This window comes from Ahaetulla prasina, chromosome 2 (genome assembly GCF_028640845.1).
Source record: "Ahaetulla prasina isolate Xishuangbanna chromosome 2, ASM2864084v1, whole genome shotgun sequence".
Classification (NCBI taxonomy): domain Eukaryota; kingdom Metazoa; phylum Chordata; class Lepidosauria; order Squamata; family Colubridae; genus Ahaetulla; species Ahaetulla prasina.
Window position 1 is genome coordinate 90,621,807 of NC_080540.1, and position 27,556 is coordinate 90,649,362.

Consider the following 27,556-nt stretch of genomic DNA (forward strand, 5'->3'; position numbering starts at 1 on the left):
GCAAATCTTGGAACCTTCTCTTGCCCCGCTTTCTATCCTGGAGGGCCACACATCCCTCCCGCCTGGCTGCAGACATCTGCCTGTCCGAGGCAACCTCCCAAAGCAAACCCGCCACTGTTCGCTGGTGCTCTGGGAGGGCAGGCAGGACCCGAGGCAGAGGATAAGGCAAGCGGGCAGCAGTTGACCAAAGGCCCTGCAGAAGCCAAGCACGCCAAGCCCAAAAGGCGAGCAAGCCTCGCCATGTCTCTCCATGGAGCCAAGCTCAGTAGGTCTTCCTCCCCGCCTCCTGCCACCAGCATCGGCCTTATCTTCTACAACTTCCACTGGTGTATTCAGCATGCTCTACGGAGCCAGTGTGTTGCTAAGGCTGATGGCAGGTGGCCCTTGCTGGAAATGCAGCCACTGCTCGGGGGCTGAGAGGGGCACTGCCACTGTGGAGGTGCTCTTGGAGGGCAGGCAAATGTCCCGGCCCCAGGGCTGCTGCACCTGTCTTGGGCAGTGCAGCAGCAGCATCTCACCAAGGGCTGCCTACCTACCCACTGGCTGGGCCAGGCTGGACACTGAACCTCGAAAGGCAAGCGGGCAGCAGTTGACCAAAGGCCCTGCAGAAGCCAAGCACGCCAAGCCCAAAAGGCGAGCAAGCCTCACCATGTCCCTCCATGGAGCCAAGCTCAGCAGGTCTCCTTCCCCCCCTCCTGCCACCAGCATCGGCCTTATCTTCTACATCTTCCACTAGTGTATTCACAGTGGCAGTGCCCCTCTCAGCCCCGGAGCAGTGGCTGCATTTCCAGCAGGTGGCCCTTGCTGGAAATGCAGCCACTGCTCGGGGGCTGAGAGGGGCACTGCCACTGTGGAGGTGCTCTTGGAGGGCAGGCGAATGTCCCGGCCCCAGGGCTGCTGCACCTGTCTTGGGCAGCGCAGCAGCAGCATCTCACCAAGGGCTGCCTACCTACCCACTGGCTGGGCCAGGCTGGACACTGAACCTCGAAAGGCAAGCGGGCATGAGGGACCTCTGGGAAGGCAGCGTGGAAGGCAGGCAAGCATGGCAGGGCTGCAGGGAAGGGAGTAGGCTGCTAGCTCTCTTCCCCACAGCCTTGCCATTCTTGCCTGCCTTCCACATGGCCTTCTGCTTGCCTGCCTTCGCAAGCTGGCCACAGGAATGCCGGGAAGGCCACGTGGAAGCAGGGAAGCATGGCAGGACTGCGGAGCACAGACTGGTTTGGGGTGTGACCAGCCAGCAATTGCTACCAGTTCAGCGAACCAGCCCCTGGGTCATACACTCTATGAGTGGAAACCATATATTCCCAAAATCCCTCCCCTGGAAAGGGAAGCAATTGGTGCTTACTTTCCCAAGAGGGGTAAAAAAGGAAGGGCTAGAATCCACCCGTTGGAGGTTATGGTAAGCCCACCATGGACCAAACAGCAAGTCATCACATGACCAAAGCAGAAAAAATGGATTGGGAGCTGAAAAGACAGTGTTCCTGCCACCTTTATTTTCAGTCAGTTAAGCAACTTCAGGCTGGCCATGTAGAAAATTTGTAACTGCAGGGGGATGCCAGGGGATGCCTTAGTAAAAGTCCCATTAGAATTTGTCAGAACAGCAAGAGCCCTTTCTACTATATATGCTGCAGTCAGGTAACAAATGTTGTATAATAAGGAATAAGTAGTGATTGAGAGCCTTTTTAATACAGTGGTTAAGACATCAGGCTAGACACCAGAAGACCATGAGTTCTAGTCCTTCCTTAGGCACAAAGCCAGCTGGGTGACCTTGGGCCAGACGTTCAATCAGCCCTAGGAAGCAGGCAATGCAGGCACACACCACTTCTGAAATCTTGCCAAGAAACCTGCAGGAATTTGTCCAAGCAGTTGCCAGGAATCAAGATTGACTCAAAGGCACCCCTCCCCCCAAAAAAGTAGAGATGACATCTCACTATACAGTAGCGATAGTCACTGCAGAATATATGCTGAATCAGCAACAACTCTTAATTGAAGAATGCTGGCAACAGGAATATTTAAATAATGACAAACCATGGTTTGTAAAAGATCCCTTCCTTGCAGTTTTCCCTTTAACTAACCATAAAATGGAAGATCAAGGGTAGGGAAAATGATGCGTAGGAAATACAGGTTTCCAGAAATAGAGTGTGAGCATCTGTGGAATTCTGGGTTGTTGTTGTTGTTGTTTGTTTTAGTATCCCATCGTCTCAGTTCTGTTGATTTTAATATCCTGCTGCTGGCAGCTCTTACCTTGAAAAAACAAGTATAGCTGAAACTGCAGCATGATTTTTTAATTACGGTAATTCTTTCTTCATGGTTACTCTACTTGTTAGAATAATTAGAATCACATATGCATTTTTAGAAATCAGACAGATACATGTGAATATTTCCCTCATATGTTGGGATTTTTATTAGAGACACAGACTATGCATATCCATCAATAATGTTCAATAATAGAAATGGTTGCCAGAATCTACTCTTAGGAGGGAAGCATTGGGCTTAGTCAAATCTACACAGGTCCCTCTTTTTTGTGGCAGCCCCTCAGATATTGGAACACTGCTATCATGTCACCTCTAGTCCTTCTTTTCATCAAACTAGACATATCCAATTCCAGAAACTGTTCTTTATATGTTTTAGCCTCCAAACCCCTAATCATCATTGTTGCTCTTTTCTGCACTCCTTCTAGAGTCTCAATATCTTTTTTACATCATGGCAGTCAAAACTGGATGCATTCAGTATTCCAAGTGTGGCCTTACCAAGGCATTATAAATTTGACGAGTTCCCCATCTATCCTCTCGTTCAAATCATTGATGACGATGTTGAAGAGTACTTGGTACCCATTACCTGAGAAATGATCACAAAAACAAAATATCTCATTCTTTACTATAGCTATGGCATATTCTAAGTTTCACACACACACTGATTGTGTATCATAAGCTCAATGATTTTTAATTTCCTAGATTCTACTTAAGTGTTACCTTAGTGTAATGGCTAAAGACTGCAGGCTAGAAACCAGTATGTTCTTGTTCTGCCTAGACACAAAGCCAGCTTGATGATTTTGAGTCAGTATTCATCTCTCTGTCCTAGGGAAAAAACAGTGACAAACTACTTCAAAAAATCTAATAAAAAAAACCCTGCAGGGTCTTCTCCAGGAGTTAAGACTGATTTTTTTTTTAAAAAAAGTTTCTACATTGTTAAAGTTATTATTCTGCAGATGAGATATTTTTAATTAACCCGTCTATCTATCATTTGTTAACAACTTTTTGGATGGAGCTGCACACAAATTTGGGGAGGAGTGGCAGAAAGCTTTGTATGTGGTCCAAAGGTCATGCACCTTAACCCTAAGACAACCTTCTTCAGCCTGACAATGTAGATCTATCAGACTATTCCCATCCATCCTACCTGCTCTTGTTGGATGGAAGAAGAGGGATTGTAATCAAAGATTTGAAGTGCCCTGTACTGGAGAAGTCTGATTTACAATATTGCTATCACTTTAAAGCTAATCTGACCTCCAAATCCAGTGCCTATAAGACATTACTTTGAAACTTGGATGCTCTAAACCAAAAGTACATAAGTTGCACATTGCTTAGTGATATAAATTAACCGGCACCCCGCTACCATAACTTTATAATAAGAATGGCAAGCATGCACTTAATAAATATTTATATTGAGATTGTTCAGCACTTTGGATTTGATCTCCAAAAGATGTTTTGGGGAGATAGAAATGCAATAACTGTTGGCAATACTTTAAATTTGCCATGCATTTTTCAGGGATATACACATACATAATGTACATAGAGAGGTAAAAAATGGACTTTCTTCTCCATGCTACACTAAATTCCCTTCAAGATGTTTTCAAGCTTTCACATCTTTGCTTTGAACCGACTACTTCTCACTCTTAGAAAGTCACATTTACAGTCTTTGTAGTGTTTCTCAACCTTGGCCATTTTAATATGTGTGGACTTCAACTCTCAGAACTCTACAGTAGATGCTTGATGGAAGTTGAAGTTAATATGGCTGAGGTTGAGAAACCCTGGATTCACGTGGCAATATATGGTAACGTCCAGTGCTCTGTTCTTTTCCTGAGTTATTCTCCATGGATTCCTGTGATTTCTGACTTGAGTCTATTCTGGCTGAAACTAATTGGTGTTAACATCTAAGGAAAACTGGGTCTTAACAAACAGGAAGATTTCTTTGAATTCACACACACGAGAAAGATAGGAAATAAAAGCCTCACGACCAGGCTCATCACTCACTTGCTGAATATTTGGAAGATGTGTTTGTATTGGGAAGAAGGTTATATGAACTTGTGTCAGAAACTTAAATATAATGGGCGCTTTTCCTTCTAGCTGTTGCAGCAAGGTAAGGAAAGTAGACGCTGGGGACATACATCTGTGAAACACTTGTTCCTTTTGCAGTTGTAAAGGAAGAAACTATACAGGATTAAATGACAGGAGAGAGTTCTAAGCTAAATCATCAATGCTACCCTTGTTTACACTGTTCTGCTTCCTCTTTGTTACCCTCTCTCCACCCAAGCAGCACATGGTGTATTCCAATAGAGAGTTTGTTCCTTTTCCTGTTGTACTTTTGGAAAGCATTAGACAGGATACATCTGCAGGAATCCTAGAACCTAAATCTGCACATGCTATGATGGTGTTGTTGACTAACAGGTCATAAAAGCAGAGAGAGGGAAGAGGGAGAGGAGAGAGGGAGATAAATATATTTCTTTGTTACTTTGCATCCTTCCTTGTATCCACACCCAGTTCCGTATCTGACAAGCATCTCTGTAGCAACCTATCTCATTATCTCTCAGCACAGAATGGAGGGACACTTATTTCAGTCAGCATCCATTGTTTTTCATGGTCTGCCTTTAGTTAAAGGAAGCAAGAAGTGGTGATACAGCTTTCACAGCCAGTCCTATAAATGCTTGAAACTAAGTCGATCAAGGACATGGGACCTGCTTGATATCAAGAGGAAATTTAGGTTTGGGAGTGTACTCCAAAATGAAAACAAAACAAAAATTGGTTTTCACTTTTAAATGCCACATCCAATGAGAAAAAAGTGAAAATAGATATTTGTTCATTTGACCCTTTGTGCTGCCTTTCCAAACACATTTTCTGAGCTATTATTTTTAAACGGGGTAGAAAAACAAAATGTGTTCTGTTAGAAGAAAGTTGTGAACAGTTGTCTCATTGTTTTTCTGATCTAATTCTTCTCTTAAAGAGTATTGGTAGAGAAACCATTGCAGCAAAACTGGGAAATATATGGAGAAGGACTGTCAATTGTATAGATCACTGCAGGAAGGAAGACATTTATCCAGCCTTATATAAGAGGAAATAAGTCATCACAAAATTATTTTTCACAATGTTTTATTATATTGAGATACCATGATACCAGTATGATGCAGTAGTAGTTAGAGGCTCATACTCAGAACAGGAAGACTGGTGTTTTCCAGTTTACCCTCCACCACAGAAGCTGCCCAGGTAACATTTGACCAACCTCCTACTCTTAGCCCAATTTACCTCACAGTATTGTTGTGGGGAGAAATTGAAGGATGGAGAGTAATGTAGCTACCTTGAACTCCTGAATGAAGTGCAAAATCCAACTCTAATGCTATAATAAATATTATCCTTACTTCATTCCCTATTGAAGTTTGTTTACAAATTTCCATATCGCATTTCCTCTCTAAGAATTTATATTGTTGTCCAACCATTGCTGTAACAATATGTCTCTTACGAAGACAGCAATGGCAGAAATGTTCAGGGTTAAGCATTTACTTTGGCATAATTGACTACTCAAAGCTCTAAGTCTTCTAGACATCACAATTGGTCCCAAAGTGAAAATAGATATTTGTTCATTTGACCCTTTGTGCTGCCTTTCCAAACACATTTTCTGAGCTATTATTTTTAAACGGGTAGAAAACAAAATGTGTTCTGTTAGAAGAAAGTTGTGAACAGTTGTCTCATTGTTTTTCTGATCTAATTCTTCTCTTAAAGAGTATTGGTAGAGAAACCATTGCAGCAAAACTGGGAAATATATGGAGAAGGACTGTCAATTGTATAGATCACTGCAGGAAGGAAGACATTTATCCAGCCTTATATAAGAGGAAATAAGTCATCACAAAATTATTTTTCACAATGTTTTATTATATTGAGATACCATGATACCAGTATGATGCAGTAGTAGTTAGAGGCTCATACTCAGAACAGGAAGACTGGTATTTTCCAGTTTACCCTCCACCACAGAAGCTGCCCGGGTAACATTTGACCAACCTCCTATTCTTAGCCCAATTTACCTCACAGTATTGTTGTGGGGAGAAATTGAAGGATGGAGAGTAATGTAGCTACCTTGAACTCCTGAATGAAGTGCAAAATCCAACTCTAATGCTATAATAAATATTATCCTTACTTCATTCCCTATTGAAGTTTGTTTACAAATTTCCATATCGCATTTCTTCTCTAAGAATTTATATTGTTGTCCAACCATTGCTGTAACAATATGTCTCTTACGAAGACAGCAATGGCAGAAATGTTCAGGGTTAAGCATTTACTTTGGCATAATTGACTACTCAAAGCTCTAAGTCTTCTAGACATCACAATTGGTCCCAAAGTGAAGAAAATATCTCCAAAGCAGGATATTAAGAGTGCAGATTGGTATTCAGAATGAATTGGAAATACTTTGATTTAAAAATATTATATTTTCAAGGGATTTCTGAAAAATGTTTTCATTTATTTTCATTGCTAAGAATGCATTTTTGTATGACATCCAAAGGTTTGGTCTCTTTTCTTTTAAGGCTTGTTAAGTGATAGCTGCAGGGATAAAATGATGCTTAATCTTTCATTTGGATAGTGTTCTCTCTCTCTCTCTCTCTCTCTCTCTCTCTCTCTCTCTCTCTCATACTGGGAGTTTGAAATAGCCTTTTTCTCTTACTTGCATTTCTATCTCAATAAGGAACTAAGAGAAGGATTCTCTGTGTACAAAACTAATTTGTTGGACTCAGAGTTTACGTATGATTACTAAAATGCATAAAAGGATTAGTTCACCCTCAGCTTGCTTGGCAGAAGAGTTTCTGAATACAGAAACTAACGTTTTGCTCTGTAAACAACAGAGCAACATTATTGTGCTTAAAGTTTCCTTTTCTAGTTTTAGAAGATTGGCTTCAGTAGGGCTTTTACTATTGATGAAACCAATGAAAAATAGAAATTAACAATTAAAAACACCCTATATTTTTATCTTGCAGAAAGGGAAATTTATAATCTTTTTAACCTGGAGTTTAAAAAATAAAATAAAATATAGATAGTGCTTTTCTTTTTTCACTATCATCATAATTTAATGCAATCTAATCTCTACTGCAAGACTCTGTGAGCATATGTATGAATGCACGTGCTGTACATGTACATCTGTATGTTGCACTGCAGGATCTGTCATCAGTATACAGTTCCTGTCTGTTTCATGAAATCAATTATAAAACAAAATAACAATTATTTAAACAAAATAACAATTTAACAGCCTTATACTGACCACTAGCAGCATATTACAGCTGGCAAATCAGAGGTGGGTTTCAGCAGGTTCTGACTAGTTCTGGAGAACCGGTAGCAGAAATTTTGAGTAGTTCGGAGAACTGGTAGTAAAAATTCTAACCTGCCCCACCCCCATCTACTCTCTGCCTCCCAATTCCCAGCTGATTGGGAGAAAATGGGGATTTTGCAGTATCCTTCCCCTGGAGTGGGGTGGGAATGGAGATTTTACAGTATCCTTCCCCTGCCACGCCCACCAAGCCACACCCATTTAATTCGCATTTCATTTATTTATTTAATGTCAGTTTTTAAGTCCCCTCAGAAACAACTCTAACCATTTACATGTTAAACAATGTAAAAGAAATATCAACATTAAAAAATTACTGTGCTGAGGAGAAAAGAAAGCTAGTTTTAAGAGTTTCCCTGGTATTCTTCCTCTGAAAGAGGCAATGATTTCATTCAGTAGCCCTCCTCTTCCTAGCATTCCTTTTATGGTTGCAATTACATTACAAATAATAACTTATAGATTTGGGCAAAGTATGGCTTTCCAGATGTTATTGCACTCCACTTTCCAGCAGCCAGAGTCAGCAGAGTTAGTGTGATGGATACTGAGAGATGTAATCAGCATCTGTTAGGCTTTAGGTGTTTTTTGATCCATGGATTCAGCCTTTGTGTTTGGTCCAGATAGTTATAAAATCCTTTGTCCAGAATTTCTGCTTTCCCGAACGTATGTCAGTAGAGGTATTTTCTGAAAATGTCTAAATGCTCAAGTTTGTGATCATTTTTAATGAGGATCAAAAGAATAAACTGTGCATCTGCTGACAGGAAACAATAGATTTAGGCTGCTTCCAGGTAAATACATTATGCAAGTGCTTCATCTTTTCCTCGGAATATTTATGGAAAGAAAAAAGATGAAAGAAAAAGGTGGGAAAGTGCAGGAGACTTTATAAAGACAACATCTGGATTCACTTACAACATTCTGCAAAAGAGGCAGGGAGATTACACAATATCATCTGGATATTCTCTTCATTTATTTAATTCAAAAGTTAATTCACCTCACAACGTATCAATAGTTTTCAGATGGATCCATTGGAAGCTCCTACATGGGACGAAAAAAAAATGGTTTAAATCTTCCCACAATGTAATCAATGTCTAATCAAAAGGAGACTTCTGCTTAACAGTCCTTGTGAGCTGTCAGCTGTCTGGTTGTATGCAGCGCTCTGCCACAGGAAATCAAACTGGTCTTTCCTACACTATAGCTAAATCTGCTGAAAATTATTAACATTAACACTTTTTATAGCATCCTTGTTTGACATTTTAAATCAGATAGGCTTCTGAGGATATCTCCCCATCACAACTTCCTGTGTTCCAAATTTAATAATATTAAACACAACTAGGCAGGAAAAAGGAATTCTTGTGACAGATTTATATTTGTTATTACATGTATATTGCACTTACTCTCTTCTCTTAATGTAATGGACAGACTGGGATCCGTGTAGCTTTAATAACAGTGTTATTTGTTTTTATATCACTCTTTAGTTCCCCTAGAATTTTGGCACGTCTTGTGACAATCTAAGCTCAAATATTTCAACTGGAATTTGCTCTCTATGGGTCCTAGTCAATTACCAATCAAGTACCTAAACTATAGCAATCTGCATAGGTCCTAGTATTTGGCTTTAATGTATGTCAAGTATTTCTACCTCCTTTAACAGGGTGTTGGTTTATTACTTTTGAGAAGTCAACTTCAGACTTGATTCTAAATGCCTTGAACAAAGGATTAAAAAGAAGAATAGCTAGTCAACACTGTAATGATCCAGGAAGTGTCTGCCTCATTCCTACCATTTCATATTATTGTAGCTGCTGCTAATACCAGTGGTGGGATTCAAATAATTTAACAACCGGTTCTCTGCTCTAATGACCAGCTGGGTAGGTGTGGCCATGGTGGACGTCACCAGGGGGTGTGTCAGGCTGCACTTTGCCTCCTACACCCCCTGGGAGGAAAAACGGGCGATGGGGGCCACGCCGCATCCTCCTGTGCTCCCTTTTGGGCCTAGTAGGCCATTCTGCAGCCCCTGCGAGCAAAAATGGGCCATATATAAGATAACAGATAAAAGTATATTACTACTGCAATACTTTTTAAAACTTTTTTTTACTGCAATATAGTATTACTGCAATACTATAATACTTACTACAAGAAAAACTTTGTTGAGAGATGAGTAGGTCGATCAGAAAAGATATGGGAGATTGAGGGTGTATCTATAGAAAGTAGATCAACATTAATCAAATAGCTTTGCTTTTAATACTGTTGGGGAAGATACTTTTTTTAAACAAGTTTTTACAGTTACATTTGGGACAAAGCATTCTTATAACTTACATGATATTGACACATTTCTCACCAATCTATGGGGATTCTAGTTTCCAAATAAATAAATACACTTTATTTTACTTCTCAGAAGTATCTTACCTGTTTTTCTAGATTGCAATTCATTTTGATTTTGGGTAAAGGAAAGAACTATATTTTTCTTTGATGTTCTGTTCCGTCAACTCCCATTTTTATACATGGAAAATACTCTTGCCAAGAAGGGCAAATATTTAAAGTTCTTTTGGCATTGGTGTAACTGAAAAATTATTTATAATATTTATAAATATTACATTATTTTATCCCCATTTAGAACTTTAGATCTTCCAGAACTTTTAATATCAGGCTGTTTCATTCTCAGGAATTTTCCTTGCTGGAAAGAAGGATTTTTTTAGTGCCTTGTATGTTTTCTAACACAGAAACCACAATACCCTTGTATATAAAGACAGGACTCTTATCTTCTGCTCAAGTGGCATTTTGTAATCTGGTCTTTAGAGTTCAGAACAGATTGACAAATTAATTGTCTTTAAATATGAGCAGTTTGTTTTCTGTAAAAATGCAGATGTCTTCATAGAGACCTTTGATTGCATGAAGAATTGTAACCATGGTCAGGAAACCATGATTATAGTCTGTTTCTATAGTTTCTCAAACAATATGAGGCAGTCAAAGGCAAAGAGCAGAATTAGGTGACCCATTTTCTTCTTTGATTCCATTTGCCAAAGTTCTAAAAGAATTACTTTATGAAGAACAGTCTAGGACCCTAACATGCATAAATAAATGTGGGGTACAATATTACAGGGCTGACAGACTATATTTATAATAACAAACAGTGTTTGACAAAAAGGCTTAGTCACCTTTCCATTGATGAGAGAAGAATATAGATGTGTTCACACATGATAACTGGGAATTGTTTAACCATAACTATTAAACAAGCCAAAATTAGTTAAATCCATAGGCATATAGGTATATAGTCAATAACTTGACTATACCTATTGACAATAACCACAGTGACTGCAATTACAAAATACACTAAATCAAATCCACATTATTCACATTTAAAAATATAGGACCCTCGATATGAGAACTGGCATTCTGGGGGCATATTGAGGCAAGATTTCTGTCATTATCAGAATACTTTACATATTTCTGCCATCTATAATTGTAAACTAGTCATCAAACATTATTATTTTTAATTATATTAAAGTTTATTATAAGATAGAATTACAAAAAGAAGCAAAAGTTAGAAAGACAAAAGAAGAAAGAAAGGTGCAAAGAGAATAAAATGAAAGTAAAGTAGTGACTTCCACCTTTTTCAATGCAGTAGAATACAAAAAAATTATAACCTCAATCTTTTGTTTTACATTTCTAAACACTTCAGGTTATTTCTATAACAACAAAACCATTCTAATAATCAAAACCTAGAGTCAAAGTTTCACTTTTTTCAATTTCAAGCAAAAACTCCAGAAGTGGTTTCCAAATAGAAACCGAACTAGATAAATTCTTCCATTTAATTAATTCCATTTAATTATCTTTACTATCCATTCTTCCATTGTGAGAATCAGTGTGTCTTTCCATTTTTGTGCATAAAAGATTCTTCAGTCATCAAACATTCCAAGTGCCTGCCATTTGTAACTATATCCATCCCCCTTTTACACTGTGTATATTTGTGTGCAAAAAAAAAAAAAAAACCCACCAGAATGTGCACGATTTGTGGGTGTTTTATTCAGTAAAGCTGATGCCTCTTGGATTTTATAAAATTTCTACATAAAAGTTTTTCATGACATATGACAGCATCTGGCCTATTCTCTCTGGACTCAGAAGCTGAGGCATATAAGGCCTAGTCAAACAAAATCATTCCATGACATGCATATGATAGAGGTGAGATACTAATGAATCAGTGATGTATTGTTATTTACTAACATTAAATACTAATGTTAAAGAGCATATTATTGGATAATCTATTAGATGGTATCATGAACTTCATTTTTATTTCTCTCCCTAGATCTGGTTAGTGGCTATTCTATGACACCACCCATTCTCAGCATTACAGAAGAGGAATATATCATCAATGCTAAGGAGACCTTAAATATTACTTGCAGGTAAGAGTCAAATGAGAATGTTTTTCATGTGGCTTCATCTGTGTGTGATATGGTCATTTTTTCTCAAAGAGTATTCATAGGCATTTGAAATACCTCTTGTTATCTTGTTATCTTCAGCATTGCTGAAAAGACTGAACATAAATTGATTCATTAGGACTAACTGAAATAGACTTGTAATTTGGACTGCCATAGCTGGCTGCAAAACTGAGGCAACAAGGAAATATAGGCAATGTTAATTTTATTGAAATATCTGTGCAAATAACTCCTTTGAACACTGCATAGATTCAAAGCATAATGATAGAATAACAGGGAAAGTTATATATGTAGGAGAAAGGAAGGGAATACGTGTATTCATGTTTCAAACTAATTTGGCATTTTGTGTAAAACAAAGAATAACATTTTTTAGTTCACTATAGCAACTTAAAATGAAGATACTATTTGGATTGGCCTTCCACTTGAGAAAATCTGGATCAATAAAATGCATAGCACACTGACCTGCCAGATTTTTGCATCTAATATATACTGTATCTGAATTTAAGAGTTTGTCAACATAATCATAATATAATATATAATATAATAATAATATTTTAATTTGTATACCGCCCTTCTCCCGAAGGACTCAGGGCGGTGAACAGGCAGATAAAATACAGATACACACAATAGTTAAAAACATCCCTTAAAAAACTAAATTAAATTTGCCCAAATGTTAAAATAACACACTCCCCCATAAAATTACAAAACTTTAAAAACCCATCAAATTCACTTAAAATTTAAAGATAAAAATCAAGCTAGTCCAGCCATATGAAATAAATAAGTTTTAAGTTCGCGGCGAAAGGTCCTAAGGTCAGGTAGTTGTCGAAGTCCGAGGGGAAGTTCGTTCCACAGGGTCGGAGCCCCCACAGAGAAGGCCCTCCCCCTGGGGGCCGCCAGTCGACACTGTTTGGCTGACGGCACCCTGAGGAGTCCCTGTATATCATGACCTGTATATTAGCAAGAACTACATACATATTTGCTCTGGTTTTTTTAAATTACAAATTGTTGAGTAAGAGATTTCTTGTGCAATATGGGCATAGTACTAACACTGATTAGTTCCTACTTTAGACAAGCCGTAAAACCAGCGTTCATTCAAATATATACATATGTAGTTACTACATAGTCATCATGCAATTGCATTGTATTAGGAAGTTCTGATGGACAACAACAAAAGAAATACAAGATTTCTTATTCCCTGAGTAATGCCTTTTATTTCATATTTCCTCCAAAGAAGAGAAAGCAGTTATATGAACATATTTTAGTCCAAATCGCATTAAGCAATAATTTAGATGACAAAGTCTCAGAGGACACAGGAAAGTTTCTAATTTCCAAATTGGAATCTTATATGAAAAGTTGCTGATTGCCAAAGAAAAGAGGCTGAGCTGTTCTCTAAATCTTCCCAAAGAGTAAAGGCACTCCCTTTGTTTTGATCCAGTTCATCCAGAGATAATAATCTGATTCATACATTCGTATCAAGACAACAAGATTAAAATATGATTATGTTGTGCTTCCAAACTAAATTTGCTGAGAAAGAATTTTGCAAGATTATTTGTGTCTGTTAGCCCTTGCCTCCTATAAAGTTCAGATCCTCTACACACTTACAGAAGAATCATCCATTTTTTTGTATCCCCATCCTGAGATTTTTGTACAGTGCCACATATAAATATCTATTTGCTCCCAAAACGTGAAAATATTTACAGACTCCTCGCATCCTGGACATAAACTGTTTCAACTCCTACCCTCAAAACGACGCTATAGAGCACTGCACACCAGAACAACTAGACACAAGAACAGTTTTTTCCCGAAGGCCATCACTCTGCTAAACAAATAATTCCATCAATACTGTCAAACTATTTACTGAATCTGCACTACTATTAATCTTCTCATAGTTCCCATCACCAATCTCTTTCCATTTATGACTGTATGACTATAACTTGTTGCTGGCAATCCTTATGATTTATATTGATATATTGACCATCAATTGTGTTGTAAATGTTGTACCTTGATGAACGTATCTTTTCTTTTATGCACACTGAGAGCATATGCACCAAGACAAATTCCTTGTGTGTCCAATCACACTTGGCCAATAAAAATTCTATTCTATAGACCAGGGTGACTAGAAGACCTCCAAGATCCCTTCCGTTATTCCGTCCATTGATTATACTACCACATTTTTAAAAAATCACTACACCATAATTGCACAGAATTCTTTTCTATGCTCTGGTTTCACCCATGGGCACTGAAATACAATCAATCAACTAATTTAAAAATTACAATTCTTGAAGTGGTACAACAAAGACTTTGGTGATTGCATGTAGCTCACTATAGAGCTCTCTGGCATAGCAATGGACCTTGATTTCAATTGTATTAAAGGAGGACTTATGAAGTAATGGTGTGTGGGGGGGTTGGACTAGATGATCTATAAGGTCCCTTCCAACTCTATTAATCTGTTATTAACTGTTATTAAGTAGTCCATCAACGATCATGATCAGCACAGACTGCCTGTAGAAATGAAAAGAGCCTTTCAGTAGCTGATATTACACAATATTTTTATCCATAAACTGGATAAAATCATATCATAAACGGAACCATGGTTTGTTTAATTAAAACATTTTTCCATGTTTGTATGATATACATAGTTTAACAAAAGAGCATGGGGTTATGCAATGTGCCAAATTAAAATGGTGTGGATTGACAGGAGACATAAGCTGAGGCACTAATACATTTCTTGTTGACACTGGTGTGGCATCTGTTTGTTAGTGTGAAAAATAGGGTTTTATTTATTAAAATATTCTAATATGATGCAAATAGGGCTTGGATCCTCAAAGCACTTCAGATGAAGATAATTTCATAACATTCTAAAGCTGGGTTAAAGTATTTATGAAAATACCTTTCGGAATTTTATGTGCATTTTCAGTATGCATATGATAAAGACGTTCCAGAAACTGACAGCAGAAATGTATAAGAAGTGGGTACTTCCCATCTCTTGTTTTATGCAAGTTCAAGTATCAGACGAATCAGCAAATATTCCGAAAGAGGTGCAAGTTATTGCTATCTACAATTTGATAATATGTCAGCAATGGCAGCTTGTAGCTGTCATTACAGAGAAGAGGAAATTTGACCCTCTCCCTTCTTTTCACAGATAGACAGCAGCCAAATATTATTAGAAGCATGAAAGTTTAGGACAACTCTGGCTTATAAAAAAACTGAACAATTGTCAATATTCAAAATTAAAAAGCAAGGAAGCTTTAATTGGTCTCCCTCCCCCCCCCCTTCTCTCTCCCTCCTTTTCTCCTTCCCAAAGGATCATCCCCTGGATACCTATTGTAATTGTATTTTTTTCCTAGCTAGCAACTAGGAAATAGGCCTATAAAGTTTGTAATATGTGTGCTGAACTATGGATAAATCTACAAAGCACTGCAGTGCCTTATAGTTTTGATTCTCCTTTTATTATCCTTCATGTGTATTGTTCAATATAACTTTGACCATGCTGGTTAAAAATTTTGAGATTTATGCTTCAAAACACCTGAAGGACAATAAGTAGGGGAAAGCTGCTGTAAAATTTAGAGACAGATGGAAGGAATCGCTCAATGCTTGAATTAAAGTAAATTATCACATTGCTTTGAAGCTGGTACATGACACATGGGAGAATCTGATTAGCAAACAAACAAACAAATAAACAAACCTCATAAATAGAAAGCTAGTATTGGTAGACATCTAGCTTTTCTTGACTCTTTTACTACCACCACCTATGTCTGCCTTAGTCCTTGCTGCTTGGTCCAACTGGCATGCATAGTCTCTATACAACAGCAATAGAATAGCAATTGCACTTAGACTTTACAACACTCTTTAATTGGTTTACAGAGTCAACATACTGTCCCTATTTTACCAATCTTGGAAGGATGGAAGGCTGAGTAAACTTTGAGCCTGTCAGGATTGAATTACTAGCTGTGGGCAGAGTCAGCCTGCAATACTGGATTCTAACCAGTGGTGGGATTCAAATAATTTAACAACCGGTTCTCTGCCCTAATGACCAGCTAGATAGGCATGGCTCGGTAGTCATATGACCATGTGGGAGTGGCCAACTCAACATCACTCATGCCAATGGGCACTTCGCCTTAGCTGTTACAATGTAATAAGGGTTAACCAGAGAGGCAGTTTCTGTAAGCAGGGCAATAAAGATTAGGCTAGAAACACCACCAGAATGTTTCCTTCCTGTCTTCCTTACAGGATTAGCCCTGTAAAATGGAAAAAAAATAAGATTTCTTCCACCAACCAGTTCTCCGAACTGCTTAGAAAGTTAACAACCGTTTCTCCCGAATAGGTGCGAACTGACTGAATCCCACCACTGATTCTAACCACTGTGCCATCATGGCTCCTGCAGAGACTTGAGTGGATGGACTCCCTCCCTCCCTCCCTCCCTTCCTTCCTTCCTTTCTTCTTCCCTCCCTCCCTCCCTCCCTCCCTCTGTAATCTCCTCATTGCAGAGTATTCTGCAAATTGTAGTTCTATTTTCCTCTTTGCAACAGGAAAATGTAAGAAGCATAAAGGCCATTACTACAGCTTAGGAAACTTTCCAATGTGACTTTGCTGCCAGAAAGAATGGGAAGGGGGAATAGTAGAAGATAAGACTTGTCATCTGTGGTGGAATTCAAATTTTTTTACTACCGGTTCTGTTGACGTGGCTTGGTGGGCATGGCAGGAGAAGGATACTGCACTCCTGGGGGAAGGATATTGCAAAATCTCCATTCCCATCCCATTCCGGGGTCAGCCAGAGGTGGTATTTGCCAGTTCTCCGAACTACTCAAAATTTCCGCTACCGGTTCTCCAGAACCTGTGAGAACCTGCTTGTCATAGACAAGAACATGGTAATCCATTTAACCCACATTTTCTTCTTCTTTTGGCTGAATAAAGAGGACAACATCCTTTGGAATGGTTGTGGCCCGGCATTCAAGAAGACACTGTCCAAACGGGAAAGGAGAGTGACTCAGTGGTAGTGAGCGTCAACGGCATCCGAACAGTCAAGGAAGAAGATTGTGAGGGCACTGATACAAAGCCCTATTGCAAAGCCTTGACACTGACTGGGACTCAGGCCAATGACACAGGTCACTACCGCTGTTACTACAAGTACATCAATGCCAAAATAGAAGGCACCACTGCTGTCAGCACCTACGTGTTTGTGAGAGGTAAGAGGGGGAAAAGACTTGCTCAGCCAAACTATGCAGATTAAATTAGATTAAATAAGTGTATATATTCCTTGGCCAAAAACTGTAATGTGATGGGAATTCACTATAAACAAAGTAGATTGATGAAGGATAACTTATTTGCACTTTGACTTTTTATTAGAAAAAAAAAAGAAGAGATGATCCCACTTTTTGAAATGGAGATACAGCATCATTTTGAGCAATGCAAGATAGAAATTGTCATGAGAAAATTTACTAGAATACTTCTATCCTGAAATTTGTCTGTCATTGTGCTTGTTAACTAGCAACACTGCCATCAGATTCCTATCCCAGCTTGTTTCCTTGCTGCCTACGTAACTAGAAAGTATGTAAAACAAACAAACAAACAGCTGCATGTACCACAGCAGAACGAATAGTACACAACCCCAGAGCCAATATATGAATAGTGATTTGAAAGTCAGGGGCTCTTGTTATGAGGGAGATCTTCATAGGATTCAAGAGGGGATCTCAAAACCTCCATGCTGATTTTTGCAGTCACACCAGTAATTGGATTCCTCCATTTATATATATATAAATGCTCAGATTAGTCTGAGTTGCAGGGGGATTTGAGCTGGTGAGCTGTACTGCTGCTGTTTGGCTTCGTGTTCGTGGTCGTGCTACATCTTCGTAGTGGGTGTCAGTCTGCTGCATGTATGGATTGGAGGGGTTTGAAATGGCTAATGTTGCAGCTGCGGTCTGGCTTCTGGTCCTTGGTCGTGCTTCCTGATCAGTGTGGGTTTGGGTCTGCTTTCTGGGTGGATGTGTGGTGGTGACATCCTGTGTGGACCTCGTGAGTGTGGGTCTGGTGTCATTCCTCGTGTTAAGGACTCGTTTGTCAATAAGGGCGGGTTTCCAAATGGCTGGTAGGCGGGAGGTATCATCTCGTTTGTTCATGCTGTGTGGGCGTTTTTCTATCTCGATGGCTTCTCTGATTATTCTGTTGTTAAAGTGTTCAGTTTTGGCGATAGTTCTGGTCTTTTTAAAGTCAATATCGTGTCCTGTGGCTTTAAGGTGTTGGACCAGGGAAGAAGTTGGTTCCTCTTTTTTGAGGAACCAACTGAGTTCTTTCTGAGTTCTTGTGTTCTTCAATGCGTGCACTTATTCTTCTGTTGGTTTGTCCGATGTATGTGATGGGGCAGGTGGTGCATGGGATTTCATATACTCCTTGATTTTCTAACTCAATTTTGTCTTTGGGGTTTCTTAGGATGGTGGATATTTTTTGGTTTGTGCAGAATGCTGTCTTGATGTTATGTTTGTGGAGGATCTTGCTGATTCTGTCTGTGGTGCCTTTTATATATGGGAGGAGGGCTGTGCCATTTTCTTGTTCTCTGTCTTGGGTTTTAGTGGGGGGTTCTTTTTGGATTAGTTTGGTAATCTTATTTCTCTGGAATCCATTGGATGTTAGTACGTTTGTGAGAGTGTGTAGTTCGGTTTTTAGGTGTTGTTCGTCAGCTAAGCGTTTTGTTCTAGAGATGAGTGTCTTGGCTACGGAGTTGATCTGTGCTGGGTGGTGGTGTGAGAGTGCGTGCAGATAGCGGTTTGTGTGTGTTTTCTTCTGGTAGATGACCTACATACAAACACCCGCGAAAACCTCAGAAAACATATATACATATATGTTTTATATATATGTATATATATATATACATATAAACATATATATATATATATAACCAAAGACCTACATACATATATATATATATTCATTTTATTCATTTGTAGTAGCAACTTTATTCAAACAGGTTCATGGGCAACGTAGAATGCCATGATGGCGAACCTATGGCACACGTGCCCAAAGTGGCACATAAAGCCATGTCGCACGGCACACATGGCCTTGCCTGTTTGTATTCCAGTTTTTGGGCATGCATGCATGTGTGACAATCAGCCGTCCTTCATGAAAACCAGTGTGCACATGCATGCCGGCCAGCTGATTGTCAAATGCGCATGTGCACCAGAACCCAGAAGTTTGGCTTTTCTGGAGCATGATCCCTTTATGCACGTGGCAGTGCCAAAAACCGGTCTGCGCATATACACCATCCAGTTGATCGTCGGGCGCGCATACGCGCTAGAACCCAGAAGTTTGGCTTTTCCGGAGCGTGGCCGCAATGAGCGTGCGTGTGACGTTTCCGTGTGAGTGACAAAAAGGCTCACCATCACTGGATATATACTAAATGATTGGAAAAGGTAAGGTAATACAATAAAGCTAACATCTAATAGTGATGACAAAAGATAATAACTTTTCCATTAAACTTCAGTTATGAAGATCTACTAAGTTTTTTTTTATATACATACACATGCCCTGGTGAAAAATATATATCTGGAATATCTCAGAAAGTAAATTAGAAGCCAGGCATATCTCTTTAGGAAGGGCATTCCACAGCTCAGGAATAATTTGTAATTATGTAGCGTAAGTCTGATAAGAAAGGCACTTATGATAAGGAAAGCACTTTGGGTGTAGCTGTAAGAGATACCCTGTTGTATACATATGAGATAGGAAACATACTGACAAGGCCCGAAAACAAACTGGCAACCTGTGCACTATTTTAATATTAGAAATATATGAACCATCAAGCCCAGTGTTAAACTTTTGGCAATTAAGGTTTTCGCTAATAAGAGTTTTTAGTTTATCTTCAAGGAAAACTTAATGAAAGCTTTAATAAGGCTTAATGAAAGCTTTATTAAGCTTTATTTCGTGGATTTAGATCCCACTTTTTTCTATAGGCTCTAAGATGGCATATATTTTATTCCATCTTCCAGTTTTTTTCCACATGGAAAATAATTCTTGTAAAATAGGCTCAGCTGATTGACCCCAAATCACCCACTGAGTTTCTATGGTTGAATGAGAACTTAAAACTCAATTTCTCTGCTACTATACCCGCATTATACCCACTATGCCACACTTAGATTCCTCCAGGAGGAAGTTACCAGAAAAGGAATTGTAGTACTTAACTAATTTTTATCTTCAAATGGCCTCACTTGGGTGATCAGTCAAAGCTTGTAGAAGAACACATCTGCCTCTGCTGACCAAGGGAAATTGAGGGTGTACCCACCCCAGAGGTGGGTTTCAGTGGGTTCTGACCAGTTCTGGAGAACCGGTAGCAGAAGTTTTGATTAGTTCGGAGAACCGGTAAATACCACCTCTGACTGGCCCCACCCCCATCTATTCTCTGCCTCCCAATCCCAGCTGATCAGGAGGAAATGGGGATTTTGCAGTAACCTTCTCTTGGAGTGGGGAGGGAATGGAGATTTTACAGTATATGTCCCCTGCCACACCCATCAAGCCATGCCACGCCCACCAAGCCACACCCACAGATCCGGTAGTAAAAGTTTTTGAATCCCACCATTGGTACCCCCCCCCCAATTCAATACAACATTTCTCTGACCAAAGACCACTTAATCAGAAGGTCACCACTTTGTCATGTCTCAATTTGATTGTGCAGTCTACAGAGAACTTCATTTGCTGGGTGGCTTAAAAAAACAACAACAGATAATCAATTAGTGGCCCTGATATAGCCAGTTATCAGAACCTGCAATTTGTGCTTATAAGCTACTTTCTGTCTAACTTACTTTCAATTAAAAAAACCATGGGAGTTGATTGCAAAAAGACAAAAAAGCTGTTGATTGTTCTGAAATTTTTGAAATATCTGTAAGCAGTATTTGAAGGAAGGTGAACGGTTGCTCACAATCCTAGGTTGCAAGAGGACACAATTTTCCTTTCCTTATAGCACTTTTGTAGAACTGCACTCCTAAATATTTATGTGCCATATCCCTCTGTCATCTGTATACAACTAGTTAAATTTGGCCGAATACAGAAGGAGGGAAAGGCTTTAAAAACAAATCAATATCCATCCTCTTGTGTGGTACTGTTGTAGCTGAAGTCTGTCGTCTGGAGGATTGAATTACATTGGTGCCTGGGGTGCATGTTTCTGTTGTCCTGGAATTCAGGAACTTTCGGTCCTAGAAATACAGTAGTGGCCCAGCTTACCAGGTGCTAATTTAAACAAATTGTTTTGGATATAGAGTAATAAGTTGTTTTGATAAAAATGGAAACAGAAAGAGATGAAAACATGCATTGCAAGATACGTTAAGAAAAGATTCTCTCATTCTCCCCCTGACACATTGCTTTGAATAATAATAACTTATGATAAATTTTCTCAAGATTTCCAGAATGTTGTAATTTTATCCATGTTTAAAGAAGATAACATACCCAGTGAACTAGGTATCATTCAAATAGTATTTAAGTTTAAAATTAAGAAAGATTGTGCACTACAGCTCTTTCAGATCAAGACCTCTTGATCTGAAATATGTGACTCAGTATGTAATAACTTTCTTGCTAATATAGTACATAATAATAGGATTAGCAGAAAAACATATCTGTATTTATTATCTCAACTTTTAAATAATTATTCTCTAAAACACATAGTTTATTTGATATGAAGAAATAATTATTTTCATATCTATTATATATTAGTTTGATCAAACATGGTTAAATAATGCAAACTGAATACTGTTTGTATTCAGATGGAATGAAAAATATAATACAGTGCTAAAAATACCAAAATGCCTATTCACTTCAACTTTGGAAACTAACTAAAAGGGCTGTGTTTGCTCCAGATCCTTGTCTAAGAGTTACTGCACAAATAATCAGCCTATTTTGGAAAGTATCAGAAAAATAAACCAGTAAGATGAATATATACAATGATAAGAAGTGACAATTTAAAGATGAAAAGTACAAACATGGTTATTTAATCCTAATAGAATGTCTGCCAAAGGTTTTTCATTTCACTGATTTTCTTTCCATATCCTTTGCTGAGTACTTCTTGCAGACAGTTGAGATGGTGTGTTACATAATTCAGTATGGTTCTCCAGTCTCGGATCCAGACTAGTAGCATTGATAAGCATCAACAACCAGATATATATTTCATGTATAATGTAGTTACAGTATCCTGTACAAACTCTGCATGCATCTGAAGGCTCTGTGTGTCCATAACAAGAGTCCATAATTAGGGAGAGGCAAATGTGATGTCTTATGCATTTATCTCTCCGAGTTTCTTGTAACCTATGAAGTCGAGTTCATTACCAATTACAGTAAAAAATTAGTTACTGACCAATTAGTAATAGAGCTCAGATGCTAGTTTTGTTTTGTAAGAATTAAAGGTTATTTCATAATAGAAAAAAAGGGAAGATTTTCCTTCCTGTCACTTCTGTCTTTGAAATCCTCCTTCTGTAATTTGCTTTCCCTTCCATATGCCAGTTTTCTTTTGTTTCTAGAGGAGAAAACATCTTGGTGCAATTTGGAACATCTAAGTGATGAAACAAATACATTCATGTCACATTCATGTGGACCTAGCGAACATGTGGTCACATGACTGATCGTTCACATATATGTGTTTGTTATTGTACAACAATGCCATTCTATAAGTCTAGACGGGAAGCAGAATTGCCACACTGGAACTATGTCAAGGTCAAATATTATGTGATAAAAACTATTTGGAGTCACACATATACGTATATGATTGATTCTCATGCTGCTCAGGCCAACTAGCAGTATACTTTCAATGGTATGGGACACATCAGAGCAACAGTCTTATTACTTCAGGAAGCAAATTTTTTAAGATATAGTAACAGAGCACAATTGGAGCAAAGTACATTGAAATATTTATTATTTGTTTGTTGTTTATATTTCATGTTACCAATAAAGGAGAATATTTGTAGCTCAAGGTTGCTCTCTGGGCTTAGTCTTCGGTGCTCTTTTGCAGACGTTTTAATATCCAAACTAGGTAACATCACTGACTAGCATTGATAATGTTACCTAGTTTGGGTAATGAAATGTTGTTAGAAAACAACCAAGCTCAGAGAATACCAAGGATGACTTATATTTCATGTTTCTAGACCACCCATTTCCCTCAAGGATACTTTAATTTTGGAGCCCTCATCAGATATTGCCAGCTATATCCTCATAGGTAGCCCACAAATTTTGAACCACATTAAAGCATTCTGGGCGTTAATATTGTTAATAATGTTAACTACCACTTCTTCCCATGCACAAGATGGAATCTCTTTCCCTCCACCTTAAGCACATCTCGGGATCCCTTTTACATGCCTCACTTACTAACATCTTCCTTTGGATAGAGGTAACGCGATGTTTAGAAAACAAGAGCTCACTTTTAAAGAATGCTACTGCTTTTGAGTTATCTGGGTATTAGTGTAGATCACGGACTTTGGGTATTTAGAATCCAATCTAAATTTAATATGGCCAATTAATGCTGAGCTCTTGTGGTTTGCCCACTGAGCAACTGTTGCTGGTATGTTAAAATAAACCATTCTCCGATAACAAACTCAAAATAACAATAGCCAGAGGCATTAGAAGTTTGGCAGGAATTTCCCCTCACAAATGTTAGTTCTCTCTTAATCTAATCTGCCCTTGGTCTTTGCTATGAACATCTGTGGCTGCTCTTCAAATACATCCTGGAGGAATATTTATATAAAAATGCAGAGATGGAATAAAATCCAAAACCTCCAGTCAGGAGCATTTAGCAACAAAGAAGCTGATGTACTGCTTTGCCCAGGGCGGGGTGGGGGGGGTGTTTTCCCTTAAATTGACCTTGCACAATTGTAAGATGATGAAATAAATTGGTTTTCTTAGTCTATAAATCCATTTTGCTCTTTGTCAGTGTAATCAGAGAGTAAGCTGAGGGCTTGGGGATATAATGAGCTTCTGGAAAAGAAATGTAAGAATGAATACTTCAAAGCAATTTGAAGGTTGGTTTAGGATAAATGAGGCCTTGGACAGTTTCTTTTCTGCAGATCTGGGATTGGCTTTCTATTCCTCTAATTCCCCCAAATTCTCGGTTGCTTATGAAGGTTTTACTACCTAAACCAATTAATTTCTAGTCTAGCTGCTCTGGAGAAAATGTTATAAAGATGGTTTTGCACTGTTTTCTGTAGAGCTGTGTGCTAGAAAGGTTCCTTTTGGTAGACATCTTTGCCTTACTCTGCCTCCTAACTCCTCAGAATTTCACCTACCCATTCTGAAGTCAATGCTTCCTTAGTCCTTGGCATCATCATCTTCTCCCTCTCAGTCTTTCAGAGGTGGGCCTTTTTCAGTTTCCTACAGTGTCCAGGTCTCAGTGACAATCACAGTAAGAAAAGGAGGAGGAAGAGTGAGGGAATGATGCGCTAGCTACAGTGATGTTTTCCTCCTTCCTTCTTTCTTTCTTTCTTTCTTTCTTTCTTTCTTTCTTTCTTTCTTTCTTTCCTTCCTTCCTTCCTTCCTTTCCTTCTTTCTGCTTAAAGAACTTGATTCGGCAGTAAAGTAAGGACACTCCACATGACAGTGATACCTAAACCACTGCATATTCCAATTAAACTTTTTTCTAAGCAGATGTTCATCAAACAACCATTCTCATGTATTCTTTTGTCTCCAACAGCCCAGTACTCCCTCCTCATATTCCCACCCATCTATTGATGTCACTTAGTTGATTCCTACCCACTCCCCATACCTGCTAGATAGCATTCATTCAAAATTTTGTACAATTTTCCCCAAATATCATCTCTGGTTCTTCCTTGTCAGCATTCACTGGAATTTAACATGCACTATCATCTGCTTGTGAAGTCCTATTTTCATAAGCACCCACAACAGCAACAAGGATAATTTATTGACATTTTGACATAGATTTTAGCCCTTTCATACATACATCTATATCTTTATTACTCTGGATATATTCATCAACTGTAAAAAAAATCAGACCATCGTTTTATTCCGTTCTATTACATTTTTGTTTCGTTAGTTTTATAAAACCACAACTTAGTTATTTTTCTTTATTTTATTCCTTAATTCAGGCTCTTTACTATTAGGTTATGTTGTGATCTTCTAAAAGCCATGATCATCACTGGAGGAAAGTCATAGATACTGACCTCCAGTTTGGAATTTAGAGTTCAATTTTGGCACATTTGGCCAGTATTCAATGACTATGACCAAAATTGAATTTTGTCTTGAATATGCTCATCCTATTCTTTGAAAACTCTTTCTAGCCAGGCTTGATGAATGCATTTGAGCTGTTGCTGAAGATGGGTAGAGCTTCTATTCTGAATGATTGTTACTATAGTTCTCTGGCAGAAAGGGATATAGGCCATATCTTAATGTGTTGCAATTTCTATAGGTTACGTGAGCCTCTTAGAAAAGATTAATCAGACTAAGAAGCTGAGGCATGTTTGCATTCCTATCAGGCTGTCAGACCAACATCAAATATTCCATAGCCAAATTTTGTTTTAACAGCTATGAGAACACATACTTGGATTTTATCTGCCTTTAAAGCCATTCAATTTGCTGATAATATCCTCTCTGCAGGTTTAAGGTAATAATGATAAATGAAACCCTGATTTGTGGTCCAGGGACTAGAGGAAAAATCTCAAATGCCCAAATTAATTAATTTATATAATATTGTAAGACGAATGTTATTTTCCTTTTTTTCCTCTAGCAATTCTGCCATTTTGTGTTTTATAGTGTTATTTTTAATTTTCAGAGTTATTTTAGTTGTATCTTTGTATGCTGCATGTGACTGGTCAATGACTAAATAAAAATGCTATTACTCTAAGTAAGCTTGAATCACTTAATATAGAGGTTTTGCTTGCAAGCCAACCATCAACTAGAAGGAATATACGAACTCAGGTTGTAAGCTGTCAGAAAGAATGTCCATTTTAAATAAATCTAAAAAAAATAAATCTCCAATATATGCTTCATTATTTTTTCATTATTTTTTATAAAAGGGACTCTTTAAAGTCAAATGTGAATGGACTGCTTATTTATTTAGTATTGCCCATGTGTGTGGTGCTTTATAGAGAGCAAATCAATGCAAATATTTTTCAGTTGTCAGGTGTCTGGGTTTGTTTATACTTTTACTATATCTGCATATAATGTACTTTTTTTATCTCTGTGCAATGATAATTATTATTCTGCAGCCCTTGTATATCACACAGATATTAGCAAAACTCTGAATTGTTAAGTTTTTTATTCAGAAAAGCCTGTTTTTTTTCTATTGTCCTGATGTTTTAGACGGGCACATTAGGGATTTTACCATGTATCTATTTATCTATATTTGTATAGCCATCCATCTTACATAGTGACTGGGGGGGAGGGGGGGAGAATACCTAATAAAGTACATTAAAAAATTAAAAAACACAATTTCAATTAATAATTAATAAAAAGGTAAAAACTACAAAAGATGCAGCATGATCAATAAGCATACAGGAATGCATCTAGGTAACTGTCGTATAGCCATCTAAAGACTTCACTCAAACATAGGATTCCCAGGCTCATTGGCAAAACCATGTTTTGAGGATCTTTCAGAAGGCTAACAGGGTTGGGGCCAGCCTCACCTTGGGGAGGGGCATGATTTTGGTTTATTAGCATTAACCAAGGCAACAGTAGACAAGATACGATTTAATTCAAAATTAGAACAAAACACGTAATCCAAAGTATAAGTAAATCTTGAGTCCACTTCCAGAATGAGATGGTGACACATGAGATGGCATGTTTGCGAGAACCATCTGATAACTTGTATACCATAAACATTGGGGTTGGAGTTTTTAATTCAAGCACTAAGCATTAGCATAACCCCATATGAATAAAAATAGTTTGTTTTGGTCCAAGCAAGGTTGCCTATAGAGTAATCTCTTACCATCTCACTTGATTTTTATGTGCTTTGGCTATGAAATGTGAGACAGTACAATAGAGATATGACTAACCTAACTAGCCTAAACTCTATACAGTAATTACAAACATAGAATTTAAGACTATACACAAACATAAATATGAATAAAAACTAAACACTCATATTCCACAGTTTGGATCACGTTTTATGAAAGTGCTTATACGTTTATTTTACTTTATTTTTATTTTTCCAAGCTTTTTATCATTCCTTACAGCAATTAACTAACAAACCAAAACAGATTCTAGAAATTCATCACATTTTCTTTGGGGTTTTTTGGCTGCAATTACCTACACTCTCTACATTTTCTCCACTTCCTTTCTTCTTAGATTTTGAACAGCCATTCATTAATAAACCGGAGACTCTTCTTATCTACAAGAAGGAAAATATCTGTGTCCCATGCCTGGTATCAGTTCCAGATCTTAACATCACTTTGTTGTTGGTAAGCAGTGTTCTTTTTTTCCCCCAGAAAGATTCGGGATCCTACATTATTGGCAAGCCTTCCAGCACGAACAAAAAGGGGGGAGATGATACTACAGGAAATACCGTATATACTCGAGTATAAGCCGAGTTTTTCAGCACGTTTTTTGTGCTGAAAAACGTCCCCTCGGCTTATACTCGGGTC

At 38.2% G+C, this 27,556-nt stretch overlaps 1 protein-coding gene across 4 annotated transcripts in view; it reads left to right on the forward strand.

Moving 5' to 3' along the window:
* FLT4 (fms related receptor tyrosine kinase 4) overlaps positions 1–27,556 on the forward strand; it is a 143,442-nt gene that overhangs the window by 35,838 nt on the left and 80,048 nt on the right. For all 4 annotated transcript variants that reach the window (XM_058168426.1, XM_058168427.1, XM_058168429.1 and 1 more), the window contains exons 2-4: positions 11,873–11,969; positions 16,917–17,188; positions 27,261–27,373. In XM_058168426.1, coding sequence (XP_058024409.1) covers positions 11,873–11,969; positions 16,917–17,188; positions 27,261–27,373 — 482 coding nt within the window. The remainder of the gene's footprint in view (positions 1–11,872; positions 11,970–16,916; positions 17,189–27,260; positions 27,374–27,556) is intronic.